Source organism: Hibiscus syriacus, unplaced genomic scaffold (genome assembly GCF_006381635.1).
Source record: "Hibiscus syriacus cultivar Baekdansim isolate YM2019G1 unplaced genomic scaffold, ASM638163v2 tig00007227_pilon, whole genome shotgun sequence".
Lineage (NCBI taxonomy): Eukaryota > Viridiplantae > Streptophyta > Magnoliopsida > Malvales > Malvaceae > Hibiscus > Hibiscus syriacus.
In genome coordinates, this window is record NW_024062130.1 from 1 (window position 1) to 18,843 (window position 18,843).

Sequence of the window (18,843 nt, forward strand, 5' to 3'; positions counted from 1 at the left end):
GAAATACCAATTTATAATGCCTTATTAAAACTTTGTTTGCAGGTTGCATTCACAGGATCAACCGAAACCGGTAAGGTTGTGCTTGAATTGGCTGCAAGAAGCAATCTTAAGCCAGTGACGTTAGAGCTTGGAGGGAAATCACCTTTCATAGTATGCGAAGATGCCGATGTTGATAAAGCTGTGGAGCTTGCTCATTTTGCTTTGTTCTTTAATCAGGTTCCTTTGATGAGTTCCTTTGATATAAAATATAGGATGTTTGACATACATACCTTAAGAGACTGTTCTAATGCTTCTTTCTTCAGGGGCAATGTTGCTGCGCTGGGTCTCGCACTTATGTTCATGAACGTATATATGACGAGTTCCTAGAGAAAGCAAAGGCACGTGCACTGAGACGTGTCGTTGGTGACCCCTTCAAGAAGGGTGTTGAGCAAGGTCCTCAGGTAATATACCGAACCCCCTCTCGCTCTCTCCTTCCCTTCCTCGATATATTTAACAAACTACATGAAGCACTTCAGCTGACGTCGTTATTCATCTTGTAAAAAACTCAGATTGACACGGAGCAGTTCGAGAAAGTTCTAAGGTACATAAGAGCAGGAAAGGAAAGTAAGGCAACCCTTGAATGTGGAGGTGACAGACTCGGAACAAAAGGATACTTTATCCAGCCAACTGTTTTCTCAAATGTTACGGTAATAACCGTCATTCCTCTGCAATAATTACCTTTGTAATTAGTTACTAACTTGTTGCCAAACATCATCATCCTTGCATTCTTATCAACTAGGATGATATGCTGATAGCACAGGATGAAATCTTCGGTCCAGTGCAATCTATCCTTAAGTTCAAGTAAGTATCAATCGACCTCGGTTCTAGATAGATGGAATAACTTGAGTTCATATGAATCATGTTTCATCTGTGGCAGGGATATTGATGAAGTGATTAGAAGGGCAAACACAAGCCGATACGGTCTAGCAGCAGGAGTTTTCACGAAAAATATAGAGACAGCGAACACGTTGACACGGGCGTTGAGGGTGGGGACAGTCTGGGTTAATTGCTTTGATGTGTTCGATGCTGCAATTCCCTTTGGTGGTTACAAGATGAGTGGCATTGGCAGGGAGAAAGGGATATACAGTCTTCATAACTATTTGCAGGTGAAGGCTGTTGTTACACCTTTGAAGAATCCGACATGGTTGTAATTTCGGTATCATCAGATTATCCCACCGTCTATCCCCTCAGTTGGTTGTGTCTTTATAAAATAAAGAACTTTGGCTTTGTTGTTTCGTTTGGAACGTAATAAAATTTATTAGCAGGGACAAGTGAGTTTTGTAATTATGCTATACGTGAATCATTGCGTTTACACGTATATTACTGTATCTATTTTACGAAAATAAAACTTAAATGCTATTTTGAGAAAACAGTTAGAGTGTTATTAGTATCGAATAGTTTAAAGTAATTATAAGATATTATTTATTTAGAATCTTTCTTATAATATAAAACGTAGCTGTTTGAATCCGAAACCTTTAGAAAATATAATACTCTCTTCATCCATCATGGGTTAAATTAAAACAACACTTCCTTTATTAATATATATTTGAAATACAATAATAAATAGATAATGTATAGGTTAAAGCGAATTACAAGTTGTACCGTACATAAAAGTTCTATTAAAAGAAATTTTTAATACCTTTACTATTTGTAAAAATTAATTTTAGTCTTTCTAATATAAAAATTAACATTTTAATTCATATACGTCTGAAAATGAATATTTTGAACCTGTTAATTTTAAAATTATAATTACTTAATTAATATTTTAGTTTAAACATTCTTTAAATTTCTAACAGTTTTGAAATTGAACAAATTGGTTTTTATTAAAAATTATTTAATATACATTTTAAAAGTGAATAATAATCCAATTATATAATTATTTAATGTACATTTAAAATGTACGTGAAAAGAACTCATTGAATGACCTTAGTGGTTAAAAGGAGTATTGTTCTCACTTAAAGTTTCAGGTTTGAACGACTGAGTCTACATGGTGTATATTATCCATCACTAAATTTTTTTTGACATATATTATATTGTAATCATTCTAAACTATTAAAAACCAAAATGCTTGCGGAGATGGGAAAACTCCAGTTTTCGAGAAGTAAAAAAGTGGATATTGTTTAAATACTATCATTTATTTAAATGATAATATAATAATATTAAAACGATTAAGGTTGTAATGAGACGAAACATATCACGTGCTATTCAAGATAGATCGATTCAGTTAAAGTATGGTCAATACTTAATTCGAATTTTTAACGAGCTGAAGCAAATTACTTGATATTTTGACTTGAAAAGCTCGCAAGCAACTCGAAAAATAATATATTAAATTTTTAATTTTTTAAATTAAATTATTAATAATATTAAAATTAAATGTTTTTTATTATAAAAAAATACAATATAATAATTTCATATACTTAAAGTTCAAGTTCAAGATCGAGTTTGAGCTTCAATTGAGCTAAGCTGAGAATGTTTTGAGTTCAAGTTTTTTCAAGTTTTAGTCAAACTTGACAACTTTAAACTTGCGAGTTTTCAGATCAACTCAAACTTGATTTTAGATTTTTTAAATCGAATAAAATTCAACAATACTTGAACTTAACTTGACTCGTTTAGAACCCTAATATGAATGAGTAAGATATTGTTTAAATGAATGAGATTTCAATCACATTCCGACTGAATCTTGTAGGAATTGTTCAATAAGGATCGAAATTATCAAGTAGTATAATTTGAAAACATTTAAAACGAACTAATGGTTCTCAGTTCTGACACGTTTACTCCTTGCGCATCCTTCGAAGGTCCCATCCCTTTTATTTAATTGAGTCTTAATTAAATTATCAAAGTTTCTTAATTAAATTGAGTCTTTAAGGGTTAAACCAAAGAGAAAATGACGTAAGATGCGCGTGATATTAGTCATGAGACGGTTGGTCCACCGTTATATTGGATGGTTTTAATCAATTCCCCTTCCATCACCTGTGTTTCTTAATCAGCTTTAGGTTGGGTCATAATCAAAGATACACGAAATATTTTACATTAGAAAATATAAATATTTAATAAATTATATATACAATTATAAAAATTTAAGATATATAATTAAAATTATCGATAAAAATATAAAAATAATATAAAATTTAAAAAAAATCGCCATAATAGGTGGCGGAAGATAATGGAGACTAGTGGGGGTCATGCCCCTCTCGAAAGTTTAAAAATTTATAGTTTAGACCTTCAAAATTTTTTAAAATATTTAATTTAGCCCCCATAAAATTTTTTAGAAATTAATATTAATTTTTTAAAATTTTTAAATATTCTTAATTAAATCTCTCCCATAATTTTTAAAAATTCTCTTTAAACCTCTCAAATTTTTTTTTGGTTATACCCCAACTTTTTTAAAAAAGATATAAATTTAAAATTTTAACTTAAGCTTCTAAAATTTTTACAATTTTAAGTTAACCTTCCTCAATCTCTATCATCAACACTTAAACTTCCTCAATCTCTATCATCAACTCCCGGCACTCACTACAATCATAACATATACTTCAATTTTAATATAAGAATCTTCCAATCAGTTGCTATGCACGTGGGAGATGATATCTGAATCCGATTTATCATTTCATTCATTCATTCATTCATTCATGTCGGGATAACGACATCCCACCTCCCACTTTTGATTTTTATTTTTGCTCATTAAATTCCAAATTATTTACATGATTTTGTCCTACTCAGAACTAGAAACTTGTAGAATCATTATTGGAGAAAGATCTTTTGACCCATAGTTTTATAATATGCTGCACGCCAATGAAAACTATATATTATATTTTTATAATATACACGTATATATCTTGTAGTCAAACATGAATAAATATCATATATTTGTCTGTTGAATATTTTTTTTTCTTTGACACTTCTATAATCATTATTATTTTATTAATAAACACAGTGCGTAAATTTAAATGACGGCATGTAGATATGAAGCATACTTCTATTATATTAAAACATGCAATAACAATTGATCAAGCTGTCTGAAAATGAAGGGTACACTTCATGATTATGGTTTTACACTGTCCAGATTGACAGATTGTTTACAACTCATCAAGTAATATTATTTATATCATTATGCTTTTATCTTGTTCTAATCATGATTTTTTAATAATTTAATTGAATATTAATATTATTTGAATAATGAATTATTTATTAGAGTATTAATGCTATTATTTAATCAACAAGGTTGCCCTCAATCGCAGCAACCACACGGCCAGAAATGCCGTTGAAAGTTACCTTTGAACATTCTGAGATACCCGGTTTCCTGGGTAACATGGCTTATTTTCATTGGCCCAAGTGTCCTTGGTCGGCGTTGTAAGGCCAACCAAATGTCGTCACTGTCAAACCTAAACCCAGATCAAAAGGCTAATTCACTTTGGGATTAATTCAATCATACGCACTCAAATTATGAACTGAAATTTAAAATGATCCTTCAGCTTTAAAATGTTATAGTTAAAACCTTAAATATTAATTCAATTACGATCAATAAAATTATTTGCATATACTAGCAGTTATAAATTTAACTGTCAGTTCAAAGCCTCTAATAAAATTTTTACTTTAACAGTCTAACAGTCAACAGTACTGTATAAAATCAATTTTGTACTACTCTATTTCAATTTATATTATTTCACTGTATCATCATGAAAATATAAGGTACTCGAGTCAGTAAATGAGTGTGCGCGCTATTTGCAGTTTTATTATCAGTAACAATTTGCACTTTCGATGTCAGTAACAGTAATGTACATGTGTTGTAAAACACAATATCACTGTGCCAGTAATCCGATATAGATTTCACAATGTCACAACATCGTGAACCCACGGTGCATATATAGTGTCAGTATCAGTAATAAGTGAACAATAATCAGTAATCACCCCACCTCATGGCACGCCATTTGTACCACTAACTCTTAATCTCATACAGTGAGCGTAATTGAAAATAATATATTGTTCTCCATATAAACATTCATATAATCGAATATAAATAAAAATCTCATAAAAATCAGTATTGGGCAGCTCATACCCAAAATATTTACATGCTATAAACATAAAATATCGTATAACATAGTTTGGGTAATTCGTACCCAAAACCATATAAAAATCATTTAATAACACAATAAAAAAATATTTCAGAACATGATACAAATTATTTTATTCAAAAATATTTGAGGTTGATTCATCGCAAGCTGTCCTCCGACCGTGTATAAAATAAGTAAGTTTCACTCACATGTTGCCTCAATACACTTTAATTACTATCTTCCTTGCACCCTCGAACCTAATACTTTTATTTTGGTTCGATTTGTTTTTGTTTTCGATCACAGTCTTCATATCATCAATTTCCCAACATAAACAATTTCAAATATGAATTAGTACTTTAACTAATAATATAATATTCATTTATAATCCAACAATTTAAAAAAAATCGACACATATTTGAAACTAATTTCTCTCCCTTAATCTTGTGAAACTTTCCACCTTATCTAAATTCAATATTCTCATATTTTAACTAAAATTTCTAGCATTGCATCCAAAATTTCCAAAGCTTGAATCTAAATCCTTTAAATTTCCTAACTTTGTAAAATGCCCCTGACAACTTCACCATCTCACCACCTTCATTCAACTTACAATTGAGTTTCTAGACTTATAAACTCTTCCAAATCAGTCAAATTTATTGTTCTGATATTAGATTTCAACATAGGAACTTAAATTTTCAATAATTGCACATTAATCCTTTAAGTTGCCATACTATGAGAAAACGTCCCTCAGGGTCTAACAAAATTCCAAATTGGCTATGGAGGTTTGGCAGTTTGGTGGAGGAGAAAGCAGATTTTCTACAAATTTCTAACCAAATATCTCCTAATTAGCCTTTAAAAATCAATTAAAAAATATTTTTTATTGTTTTTGAGCCAAAAGACTAAATTGCCACTAATAAATTCCCAAAATTATACCCATTCCACTCTATTATCTCTATTTTAATATTATTAAATAACCATAAAAATCTCATCTTTCAATTTTTCTTCTTGACCCTCTAATTTTCCAAAATTTCATTTTAGTCACTAAATTGCACTATTTCACTTTATAGTTCAATTCCCACTAAATTCCATCAATCCAACTTAAATTCCACTAATTAAAATATCCATGTAACTTTTCCAACACAAATATACCTTCCTTTAAATTTTTTTAATATTCTTATTCGATTTGGTTATTTGAATAATATGTTGATCATTGTCCTTTAATAAACTTTTATGCAAACTCCATATCAAAATTCTGAAATCTAATAAACTAATTGTCTTGGGATGAACTAATTATTTAAAAATCCATAATTTAACTTTTGAAAATTGTAACAGCCTAAATCAGGGCTAGTGACTAAAAATAGAAGTTTTGAAACTTTGAGATATAATTTTGAAAGATTGAAATGTATAGGGATTTAATTGGAGAATTTGTATGTTGGATTTTATAGTAAAGATTGAAAGAAAGAATGGTAAAATGGTCATTTACCAAGAAAGTTTTTTATCTTTCTTTTGTACGTTATATAAATGTGGGAAATGAGGGAAAAGTTTTCATAGAACTCTCCCTTCCTCTTCTTTCTCTTCACCGTGGGAGCCAAAGCAAAGATATCAATCGAAAGCAATTCCAGATCAGTCGACAAGTATAGGGCATCGAAGAAAATATAAGAGAACGATATTGACTATTGAGGCTAGGTGAGTGCACATTATTTAGTAAATGATGTTTAATGGGAAATAAGACTTGCGATAAGTCTATTTACAATAGTAAAATGTATGAATTCATAGATAGAAGTATGTGTTTGTTATGATTTACATGTGTGCATGAGTATATGTGATAACATGTTATTATGTATGTTACATGATTTGTATAAGTCATGTGAATATGTGTGAGTGAATTACGTAACTATGTGACTATGTGTGAAATGAAGTAAACTATGTAATTATAAAGTATGTGAATATATGTTAGTGTGATAAGTTATAGGAATCGATATAAGTGATATATATGTTTACATAAGTTATATGATCTTGACATAATGAATGATATGAATATGTGATATATGAACATAAGAGATTAAGTGAATGAACATAGATGATATTTATGATGATATAAGAATAAGATATGAATCATATGATATTAGTTATATGGAAAATATTTGTGAACAAGATATGATATATGTTTATGTGAAACCATGCAAAGTGATATGAGTTATGTGACATATAATTATGAAATCATATAAGAAGTGACATGAATTACACGAAAAATAAACTATGTGATTACATGAATATGTGATATGTGAAATTTATGGAAACGAACTATTTGACCTGTGATATGAGATATATGATAATGAAATATGAAATTCCATAAAAGTATTACATGATATGTGATAAAAAAGCCATGAGCTTATATGAATATGTGATATGAATGTGTAGAAATGACATAAGTGACAATGTCAATGTTATGTGATATGAGAGCTATAGGTATAGTTGGCATACCAAGAGTCGAGGGTTACCTATGTCTTTCGAGATATAGGAACAGTTTACCTATGTCCTTCGGGACATATGGACAGGTTACCTATGTTCTTCGGAATATATGGATAGGTCCTTTGGGACACAGATTTCATATGCCACTTAGTGGATTTTATACGAGCTGTGGTGACAGCATATGTGTGCACAACCTCATAGTACTCGCATACCTTGAGTTCTCAATAAAGTACATAGGCTAATAAAGAGATAATCCTAAATACAATATATGTATATATATATGATGTGTGATATGAATTGAATGAAATGATATATGTGTGTTATGAGTTATTGCATCTATTATAAAAATGAGTTATAAGATATATGATATGAGCATAAGAGATTATACGAACAATAGATAAAAAATATGAATAATAATAGTGTATGAGTATAATAGAAACATAAATGATAACATGTATATATGTATTTGTTACATGAAAAATATATGAGTTACGTGGTTATGATAACATAAAATAATCATGCATGGTTAGTGAATATAAATTACATTAGATGTGTTTTTTATGCCTCACTAAGTCCTAGACTTATCGTGTGATTGTTTCACACATAGGTTCCAGAAATCGAGAAGAGAAGCTAAGAGAAGCAAGACAGGTCAGTCACTCATTTATGAATTTCAAATCATAAAAGAATATTAATAATGTATACCTTGTTATATTGAATATGCTTTGATAGGTTTTGTAAAAGAAAATATTTTAATTAATGAAATTGTTTATCTTACTGAATTATGGATTTAAATTTTTACCAATTTATAAAGAAAATGTTTTGAAAAGTCAATGTGACACCTCGGACTCAGATCCGGGTCGGATACGGGTTGGGGTGTTACATTTAATAGTATCAAAGCTAAGATTTAGCCGATTCTAGGCTTAAACCAAAGGTAAAAGAGTTTTTAAAATGTGTACATGCCAACATGAAGTGAAAATTTCTGATCTAAATGAATAAGGAGTGAGATGTCTTGTTAATAGAGTGGAATTAGAAGATTATGTTAAAAATATAGTAATGAAAGTTTCGAAGCAAGAAAAAGCTAATAGACTTGATGGTGGTAGCAATTCACCTACCCTGGTCGGGCAGGATGAAGAGCGGACACCTCAGGAAATGCTTTGAAACAACAAAGGTTGTTTTCAGAAAGTTGAAAACATGTTAGAATAATGTTATAGAGTCTCCATTGTTCTGAAGTGGAGAAGTTAGATGAAGTAGTTTAGATACTATACGTATGAGTTGAAGTATAGTGAACAAATGTTATCATGAGAATGATAGAAGATTCAGAGATGTTGTTATTAATTTGAAAAGGTTTGATAATAAGTATCTCGGTGATAAGTTCATCAGAAATATAAAGACATAGTTAATGAATTTGAAACATGATAATTGTAATGTGTATGAATAAGAGAGCAGTTTGATAAGTTGAAAGAATAGTAGTTAGGCTAACTTAAAGGAAAATGATGTGTATAAGTGATGTGTGGAGGGCTTATACCTAGATCAAAAGAATATTATTGGTATTGGAATTGTGTTTTTTTTCTCCAAGAGGTGGTTAATGGTGTTAAAGATCTAGAGAGAACTCATAAGGATTAAGAGAATCGATATTTCATAGAATCACTACTATCAAAGAGAGACAGAGATTAGGATTTTTTAATTTCAGACTCGGTTAAAGATCAAATTTGATGAACGTCATATTCACTTAAGTAGTAGAGTCTGGTACTGGAAAATTAAATAAGGAGTTAAAGATAGATATGAAGTTAAGATATGAAAGTGGGGGGAAATGGATTAAGAGTTCCGTTGAAATGATGTAAATTGAAAAAGAAAAAGTATTTAAAATGTATCAAGTAATGTGAATATTATTTCAGAAGAGTTTAAGAATGTGTACATCGGTGATTAGCTTACAAGACAAAGAAAGTTGGAATGTTGAGTTGAGCAAAGGAAATTGCATAGTGTATGAGGAAGGATGTGGATTTGATAAGTTAAGTAATTCTTGATGGTTTAATTTCGACTGAAAAAAATATAAATAATTGGTTCGATGAAGGTTTACGTTCCAGATTGGAAAAACTGGATGTGATTGTGTATTTTGATCATATAGATATGATGTAGGCAAGGAAATAAATATTTGTATGTTTTAAAAGGGGGCTTTAAAGAATGAAATATAAGTACAAAAGATGGTAAAGAATGAAGTTCTATATAAGTAAAGTGGATTATCAAAGTTACGAAAATGCAATGAAGATTGGTACTCAGAGATGAGTATAAGTGATAGGACAAGAGTATGTGGACATTAAAGAAAAGATATAACCTATGCTATAAGGAGATTTTGATTTATATTATAAGGAAATGAAAATGATGGAGTTTAAAGGAACATAGATGATAAAAGTTATATTGAGGTATGGATTATAAGTTGATACAGAAATAAGAAAAGTAGGTAAGGTTGAATAAAGAGATTGTTTGATTTTGCAAAAGTGTATGTTTTAATTATATGATGAAGGAAATCAATTGAATTATGACCTTGAGTAAGAATGAATGATAATATTTACATGGTAAATGATATGACAAGGATTTACAAAGGTCTAAAGTAAGTGTACAATAGAATGGATTAGGGTTCTTTGGAAATCAAAGACAAGTTATTAAGTGCAAACCGTGAAAGATTGAAGTAGTAAAGGTAGCATAAAAAATTTGAAGCTATAGGTGGGTAATGTTTTTATCGATATGTTCAGTGAAAATTCGAGGATGAATTTTCTTAAAAGGACGGGAGATTTATAACAGCCTAAATCAGGGTTAGTGACTAAAATGGAAGTTTTGAAACTTTGAGGTATAATTTTGAAAGATTGAAAAGTTCAGGGATTTAATTGAAGAATTTTTATGTTGGACTTTATAGTAAAGATTGAAAGAAAGAAGAGTAAAATGGTAATTTGACAAGAAAGTTTTTTTATCTTTCTTTTGTAGGTTATATAAATGTGGGAAATGAGGGAAAAGTTTCCAGAGAACTCTCTCTTCTTCTTCTTTCTCTTCACCATGGGAGCCAAAGAAAAGATATCAATCGAAAGCAAGTCCAGATCAGTCGACAAGCATTAGGCATCGAAGAAAATATAAGAGAACGATATTGACTATTAAGGCCAGGTGAGTGCATATTATTTAGTATATGGTGTTTAATGGGAAATAAGACTTGCAATAAGTCTATTTCCAATAGTAAAATGCATGAATTCATAGACAGAAGTATGTGTTTGTTATGATTTATATGTGTGCATGAGTATATGTGATAACATGTTACTATGTATGTTACATGATTTGTATAAGTCATGTGAATATGTGTAAGTGAATTACGTAACTATGTGACTATGTGTGAAATGAAGTAAACTATGTAATTATAAAGTATGTGAATATATGTTAGTGTGATAAGATATAGGAACCTATATAAGTGATATATATGTTTACATAAGTTATATGATATTGACATAATGAATGATATAAATATGTGATATATGAACATAAGAGATTAAGTGAATGAACATAGATGATATATATGATGATATAAGAATAAGATATGAATCATATGATATTAGTTATATGGAAAATATTTGTGAACAAGATATGATATATGTTTATGTGAAATCATGCAAAGTGATATGAGTTATGTGACATATAAATATGAAATCATATGAGAAGTGACATGAATTACACAAAAAATAAACTATGTGATTACATGTATATGTGATATGTGAAATATATGGAAATGAACTATGTGACCTGTGAATATGTGATATGAGATATATGATAATGAAATATGAAATTCCATAAGAGTATTACATAATATGTGATAAAAAGCCATGAGCTTATATGAATATGTGATATGAATGTGTATATGTGAAATGACATAAGTGACAATGCCCATGTTATATGATATGAGAGCTATAGGTATAGTTTGCATGCCAAGAGTCGAGAGTTACCTATGTCTTTCGAGACATATGAACAGTTTACCTATGTCCTTCGGGACATATGGACATGTTATATATGGAAAATATTTGTTATAAGAATAAGATATTAATCATATGATATTAGTTATATGGAAAACATTTGTGAACAAGATATGATATATGTTTATGTGAAACCATGCAAAGTGATATGAGTTATGTGACATATAAATATGAAATCATATGAGAAGTGACATGAATTACACGAAAAATAAAGTATGTGATTACATGTATATGTGATATGTGAAATATATGGAAATAAACTATGTGATCTATGAATATGTGATATGTGATATGAGATATATGATAATGAAATATGAAATTCCATAAGAGTATTACATGATATGTGATAAAAAGCCATGAGCTTATATGAATATGTGATATGAATGTGTATATGTGAAATGACATAAATGGCAATGCCCATGTTATGTGATATAAGAGCTATAGGTATATTTGGCATGCCAAGAGTCGATGGTTACTTATGTCTTTCGAGACATATAGACAATTTACCTATGTCCTTCGGTACATATGGACAGGTTATCTATGTTCTTCGGAACATATGGATAGTTCCTTCGGGACACAGATTTTATATGCCACTTAGTGGATTTTATACGAGTTGTGGTATACATATGTGTGCATAACCTCATATTACTCTTATACCTTGAGTTCTCAACAAAGTACATGGGCTAAAAAAGAAATAATCCTGAATACAATGTATGTATATATATATGATGTGTGATATGAATTGAATGAAATGATATATGTGTTATAAGTTATTGCATCTGTTATAAGAATGAGTTATAAGATATATGATATGAGCATAAGAGATTATACGAACAACAGATAAGAAATATGAATGATAATAGTGTATGAGTATGATAGAAACATAAATGATGGCATGTATGTATGTACGTGTGTATATGTATGTATGTGTGTGTGTGTGTATTTGTTACATGAAAAGTATATGAGTTGCATGGTTATGATAGGATAAAATAGTCATGCATGGTTAGTGAATATAAATTACATTAGATATGATTTTTTATGCCTCTCTAAGTCCTAGACTTAGCATGTGATTTTTTCACACGTAGGTTCCGGAAATCGAGAAGAGAAGCATGACAGGTCAGTCACTCATTTATGAAGTTCAGATCAGAAAAGAATATTAATCATGTGTGCCTTGTTATATCTAGTTGGCATGTACTAAGAGAATTGTATTGAATATGATCTGATAGGTTTTGTAAAAGCAAATGTTTTAATTAATGAAAATTGTTTATCTTACTGAATTATAGATTTAAAGTTTTACCAATTTGTAAATAAAATGTTTTGAAAAGTCAATATGACTCCTCGGACTTGAATCCGGGTCGGATACGGGTTGGGGGTATTATAAAAATTTACATTTTTGTCCTTAAACTTTTACAACTTTACACTTTAATATTCAAACTTTCAAAATTTACATTCCAATCACCAATCCAAAATTTGGGATATTACATTGATTGTTAGTGAAAACGAACTTCGAGGGCTAAGATAAACATCCTAAACAATTTCAATAGCTAAATTGATGCAAAAAAAAGATAAGGACGAAATTGATAAATTGGGTTTACTACATAGGCAATAGTGACCATTAATCCTATTTTTTTTGAAAAAAAGTTTAACGGTAAAAAAATCATTAAGTCAAGTATTAATATCTTATTAATTACTTTTTCAATAAACTACACTCAATATCACTTAATTATAGGTTTAACAGCAAACATATCATTTTTCTTTTTTTTTCTTAAACTTATAAACATATCGCTCAATTAAATATCGTTACAAACAAGTCATTTCGTCGTTAAAATTGAAACAAACATTTAATGTGTCTTTATATAATAATATTTTTAGTCCTTAAACTTATATATTCTATTAATTTCCATAACTCGGACTAATTCAATAAATTTAATCCATAATTTAAAAAATTAATCAATTTAGTTCCTTTTTACGATAATGTCAAATCAAGTGAGCTAATCGAATCAAGGCAGTGGTTGGATAACTGCATTCTTTCCTAAAACAACAATAAGTTACCATTAAATTATTATTATACCATAAAAGTAACAAAAAAAAGAAGTAATATAACATTTTTAGGAAAATAACAACTAATTTATGAGAAGAACAAAGATTAAAATGATGGTATTTTCAAATACAAAAGGTTAATTGATTGAATTGCTTTATATTATGATCAAATAAATTATATAAGCTTTAAAGATTAAAATTATTATTATATTAGATTACTCTATTACTTTATTTAATATTTAATGATAGAATAATATATTTATAATAATATTTAATCAAATGTCTATTTGTAATTTTTAAAAGAAGAAGTGATATATTTATCCCCAATCTTATAATTAAATGACCTTAAATGTACACATAATGCATTAATAATTTGATTTTATTGTATTAAAAACAAGTTTCTTAAATTTTAATTATATTTATTTTTTTTGTAAGAAATCATTAATTTTATTCAAAATAAGAAATATCCTAATTACAATAAAGGTTTACAATCATGACCGTAAATTAAGCACATAATTAGGATAATTTCCTATAATCAAAACTAGAAATTTAAGATCACATAATGACCATACAAGGAAATATTAAAATCTAACTAAGAAAACGCGAACAAGCATAGATACAAATAAATTTGATCACATCGACAAAGGAACTACAAAAGGGATGAAGCTACTGAAAGACCACCGACAAACCGTAAATCAGACTCGAACGACGTGAAAAGCTATCCATGAGCGCATAACAGGAATTCAAATCCTATCTGAGGGTCCAAAGAATGGAAGATCAATAAAATAACAGATAAGCGTCATCTTGATCAATCTGACAATGTCTAATCAACCTTTAGAAAAAAGATAAGTGAAAACAACAGTCAAACGACCGAAAAACGTGTCAAAAGATCGAAGAAAACGTGTCATAAAAGCATAGAAGAATTTGTCATACAACAAACTTATTAAAAAAAAAAAGTACAATAATTAATATTGACAGTCGACCAACATTAAAATTGATGATGTTGTGGATGAATAAATATAAAATGAAAAAGAAATACACTGCTTACTAATAAAAAAAGAGAAAATAACTTCAGTGACCGAAAATGTCTTATAATATACGATTTTAACCAACTTTTTCTGGATTTGCAAAAATAACCAACAAATTCGCAATGCGATTTCAAATTCGCAACACGAACTCCAATTTCGCAACACAGTTTCCAAATTCGTAACTCAGTTTTCAAATTCGCAACTCGAATTTCTTTTTCGCAATGCGATTTTTAAATTCGCAACACAATAGTCCTTTTCGCAACAAGATTTTATAATTCGCAAAGCGCGTTTTATTTTTGAAACGCGAATTTTATTTTCGCAACTCGATTTTCGAATTCGAAACACGAATATTAATTTCACAACTCAAAACCTAAACCCCTAAATCGCAACTCAATCTCATCTCCATCTCTCACTCTCTACGGCGACATCCGTCCCCATATCCGACGACCCCCCTCCATCTCCATCTCTCAAAGCCACCCTCTCACAACCATTCACGACCACAAATGGAAAATCAACCGCCGAGGGTTAGTTTTTTTAATTATTTTTATTTTGAAATTTTTGTATTATTATTAGATTTTTCATATTTAAATTGATGATAAATTTACTCGTAATTTCAATATATAGATTAACCATTTCACTTAGATTGTCTTAGTAAATTCATTCGGTTACTGCCAATACTGTTAAATTGTTTAGCCTTTAACCCTGTGAAGTTAGTATTTGTCTTTCGGTTGAAGTAATGCAATTCATTCAAGTTTCAATTTGCAGAAGAAGATTAGTTTTTGAAACTTAAAATCGCAACACGAAAATGAAATTCGCATCACAAAATTGCAACACGAAAATGAAATTTGCAACGCGATTTTAGTTTTCGCGCTGCGAATTTTATTTTCGTGTTGCGAATTTCATTTTCGAGTTGTGGTTTTCATGTTGTGAATTTAAGTTTCAAGAATAAACTACTCTTCTTCTGCAAATTGAAACTTGAATGAATTGCATTACTTCAACCAAAAAACAAAGACAAATACTAACTTCACAGTGTTGTGAATTTAAGTTTCAAGAATAAACTACTACTCTTCTAGAATGTTGTCCTTGAACCTGCACTAAACCTATATGTTGTCCTTTTAAATGTTTATATAAGTGCTTACTTCTGGAATGTTATCTGATGCATTTTGTGAACTATGATAGAATAATGACTTGGATGAATACCGGGCTAGTTTGAAACATATTTGCCCATATTTTCCATGTTTAATATCATGTCTGTTTATTGTGTATAATTTGTTGTTTTTGGTTATTAGTATATCTAACTTGGCATGTTTATTGTTTTTGTTAGGAATTTTTTTCAGCTGCATTGACTTTAAGGAATAAATTAAGCCTAGCTACTACAATTACGTCGACACTTACACCTGTCCAAAGAAATTTGTTTGAGAATACTTGTTTCGGGCAATGGATGAAAGTACAACATCCAAGTAGAGATGATATGTTGACTCATTTGTTTCTTCAGACTATGACTAACGATCTACCCGAGGGGATACAACATCTCGATGAGGAGATATGGTTTCATTTTCCACCGGCGTATACTCATTTTGGGCGGGAGGAGTTTTGCTTGGTCATTGGTCTACGTTTCGGACCACACGATGAATTAGGTCCATAAACTAGTCATATCACCCGCCCATCATGGTTATTTCGGGTTTTTCCTGAGCTGACAAAGGTGAAGGCCACTTTACACGTTGACGATTTGAGAATATTACTTTTTAAAGATGGTTTTACTCGGATGGATGACCTTGATATTGTCCGAGTATGCCTTTTGTTACTTTTGTATGCCAACTTTTCAGCCAAAGAGGGCATACAACCTATTTCTCAGGATTTAATATTATTGGTAGATGACCTAGATGCATGAAACGTGTTTCCGTGGGGTTCATATCTATGAAAAGCTACTTGGAAAAAATTATCGTCTGCCTTTGAAGACTGTCGTAGTTTGCGTGGGCATGGTTTCAAATACACTTTGGTAGGCTTTATTTGGACCTTTAATGTAAGAATTTCTATATAATGTTTCCAAAATTAATTATTTAACAATTACTAAAATTAATGTTTGTGTATTATATTGTTTGTAGATTTGGATATTTGAGGCATTTCCCAGCATGCGTACTTATGCCATCAAGAATTAAAATGATATTTCTAAGGCTATTACTTGAAAGAGGATCCGACTGTTGGATTGGGAAGATTTAGTACCATATACGACGATCAATGATATAAGTTAACACAAATACTACCATATATAAACAAGTTATTACTAGTAGACGTTTGACTTTGTTTGGGCTTTTATATTGTTAGGAGGCAAACTATCCAATACAGACATTGACACCCACAGAGGCTGAGCTTGCCACTGATTGGTGGCAAGCTAGTAGGCATTTTTTTATGGGACGGATGATGAGCACCCCCCACTTTTTCATCTAGCCGATTTTTTAGTTTGACACCGAGATTCATCACCTCATAGAGTCGATTCTCCACTTCGACACCGAGATCCATCACCTGATGAGCCAATTCTACACCTCGATACTGAGAGCCATCACCTCTAGCCGACTTTACACCTCGACACCGAGATCCATCACCTATTCCATCATATCATCGAGCCTCTTTTTCACCATCACCTCATGATAGACGACCGAAAAAGATGTCACGATATTTATCTCCCTGTTCTCCACCTCCACGGGATGAGTTAGGTGCTTTACGTGGTGAGGTGAGTGTTTTACGTGATGAGGTCGGTGCTTTATGTGATGACAATGGTGCATGGCGTGATGAGGTAGGGTCTTTATGTGGTGAGGTAGTTGTTTTACGTGATGACAATGGTGCTTTACGTGGTGAGGCAGCTACTTTACATGATGAGGTCGGTGCTCTACGTAAGATTGTTTCATCGTTGCAGAATGAGGTTCATACTCTACACAATGAGGGAAGTTTGTTTAATTTTATAAGAAATACTATACTAAAAATGCAAATAACCTTTTTTCGACATTATTTATTTATTTACTGATTTATGTATTAATTTATTTTTACCGGCCCGATGAGGTAGGTGATTTACGTCAGGTTTTTCTTACACGACGGGGTTCACGCATCAGATGTCGTAGACCTTCCATTACGTCTCCTTTCACCCCAATAGTTCCAAGACTGCATAAGAAGAAGCATGATCCACCTACAACCATTTAGGATCCACCTCCCATTATTCAGGATTCACCTCTCATAGTTCAAGAGGCCCCCCATCGTTCAAGAGGCCTCTCCCATCATTCAAGAAGCCCCTCCCATCGATCAGGATCCACCTCCCATCGTTCAGAATCCACATTCTATACTATGTCGAGACATATTGTTCCCGGTATGATGGATCATATATGGCTTTCGTATCAGTTACCGACCAGTACCATTCCTTAGCACGAGATATGCACACTACAGGACACAATTAAGGATAATACCATTTGGGCTAAGACCACAGTTGATTTTTATCTACATTAACGGAGTCAGGGGTGCTTCACCGATATATGCAAAATCGACGATACACATTCGTTTCTTGAGTGGTCTTGGTGGAGTGTTTTATTAGGGGTTGAAGAGAATGGCTATTTCGAATGGGGGTAGGTATTATATTCTTTTTATATTTATTTTGATTATTTTTTTAAAATTTATTAAATTCACTAATATATGTATTTTTTATAAACAATATATTGATGCATGGGTAACACGACTTCTGATCTTAAGGAAATTGAAGAAACTCAAAAAGACGCGATGGACTATTATGCCTTCGTCTTTTCACGCAGCTCACTTGAAGGATCAGAGAGACTCTTCATATGCGTCAGGTAATGGCAAAGCTATCCTTTATCCTGTGTGGTGGGAGGTCGATAAGGTTAGTATTTATTTTTGCATATTTAAAGGTTTTCATAAAATTTATTTGATGTGTGTAGTTGAAGTATTATTTATTATATTGCAGGTGTTTATCCCTATTATGGAACATCATCATTGGATTCTCATTGAGCTTCAGCTCCCATCCCTGAAGACGATAGTATATGACAACATACTGAATTACATACCATTATCTGATCTGAAAGATATTATTTGTAGGGGATGGAGCGATCTTTTGGCTAAATACTTGGATGCAGTTGCTTATTGGACTAATTCAGGAAACGAGAAGCCAAAAAAGTTAAAAGTTATAATGACGAGAGACGAGACAGCGCC

General features: G+C 30.8%; 1 protein-coding gene across 1 annotated transcript; it reads left to right on the top strand.

Moving 5' to 3' along the window:
• Nucleotides 1-12: 12 nt before the first annotated feature.
• Nucleotides 13-1,307, top strand: LOC120201450 (benzaldehyde dehydrogenase, mitochondrial-like; the record flags this gene model as incomplete). The annotated part of the gene is made up of 5 exons (XM_039202061.1): nucleotides 13-216; nucleotides 303-440; nucleotides 549-686; nucleotides 779-840; nucleotides 917-1,307. Coding segments are annotated over 5 exons (816 nt in total), but the record flags the coding sequence as incomplete, so codon positions are not given.
• Nucleotides 1,308-18,843: the final 17,536 nt, after the last annotated feature.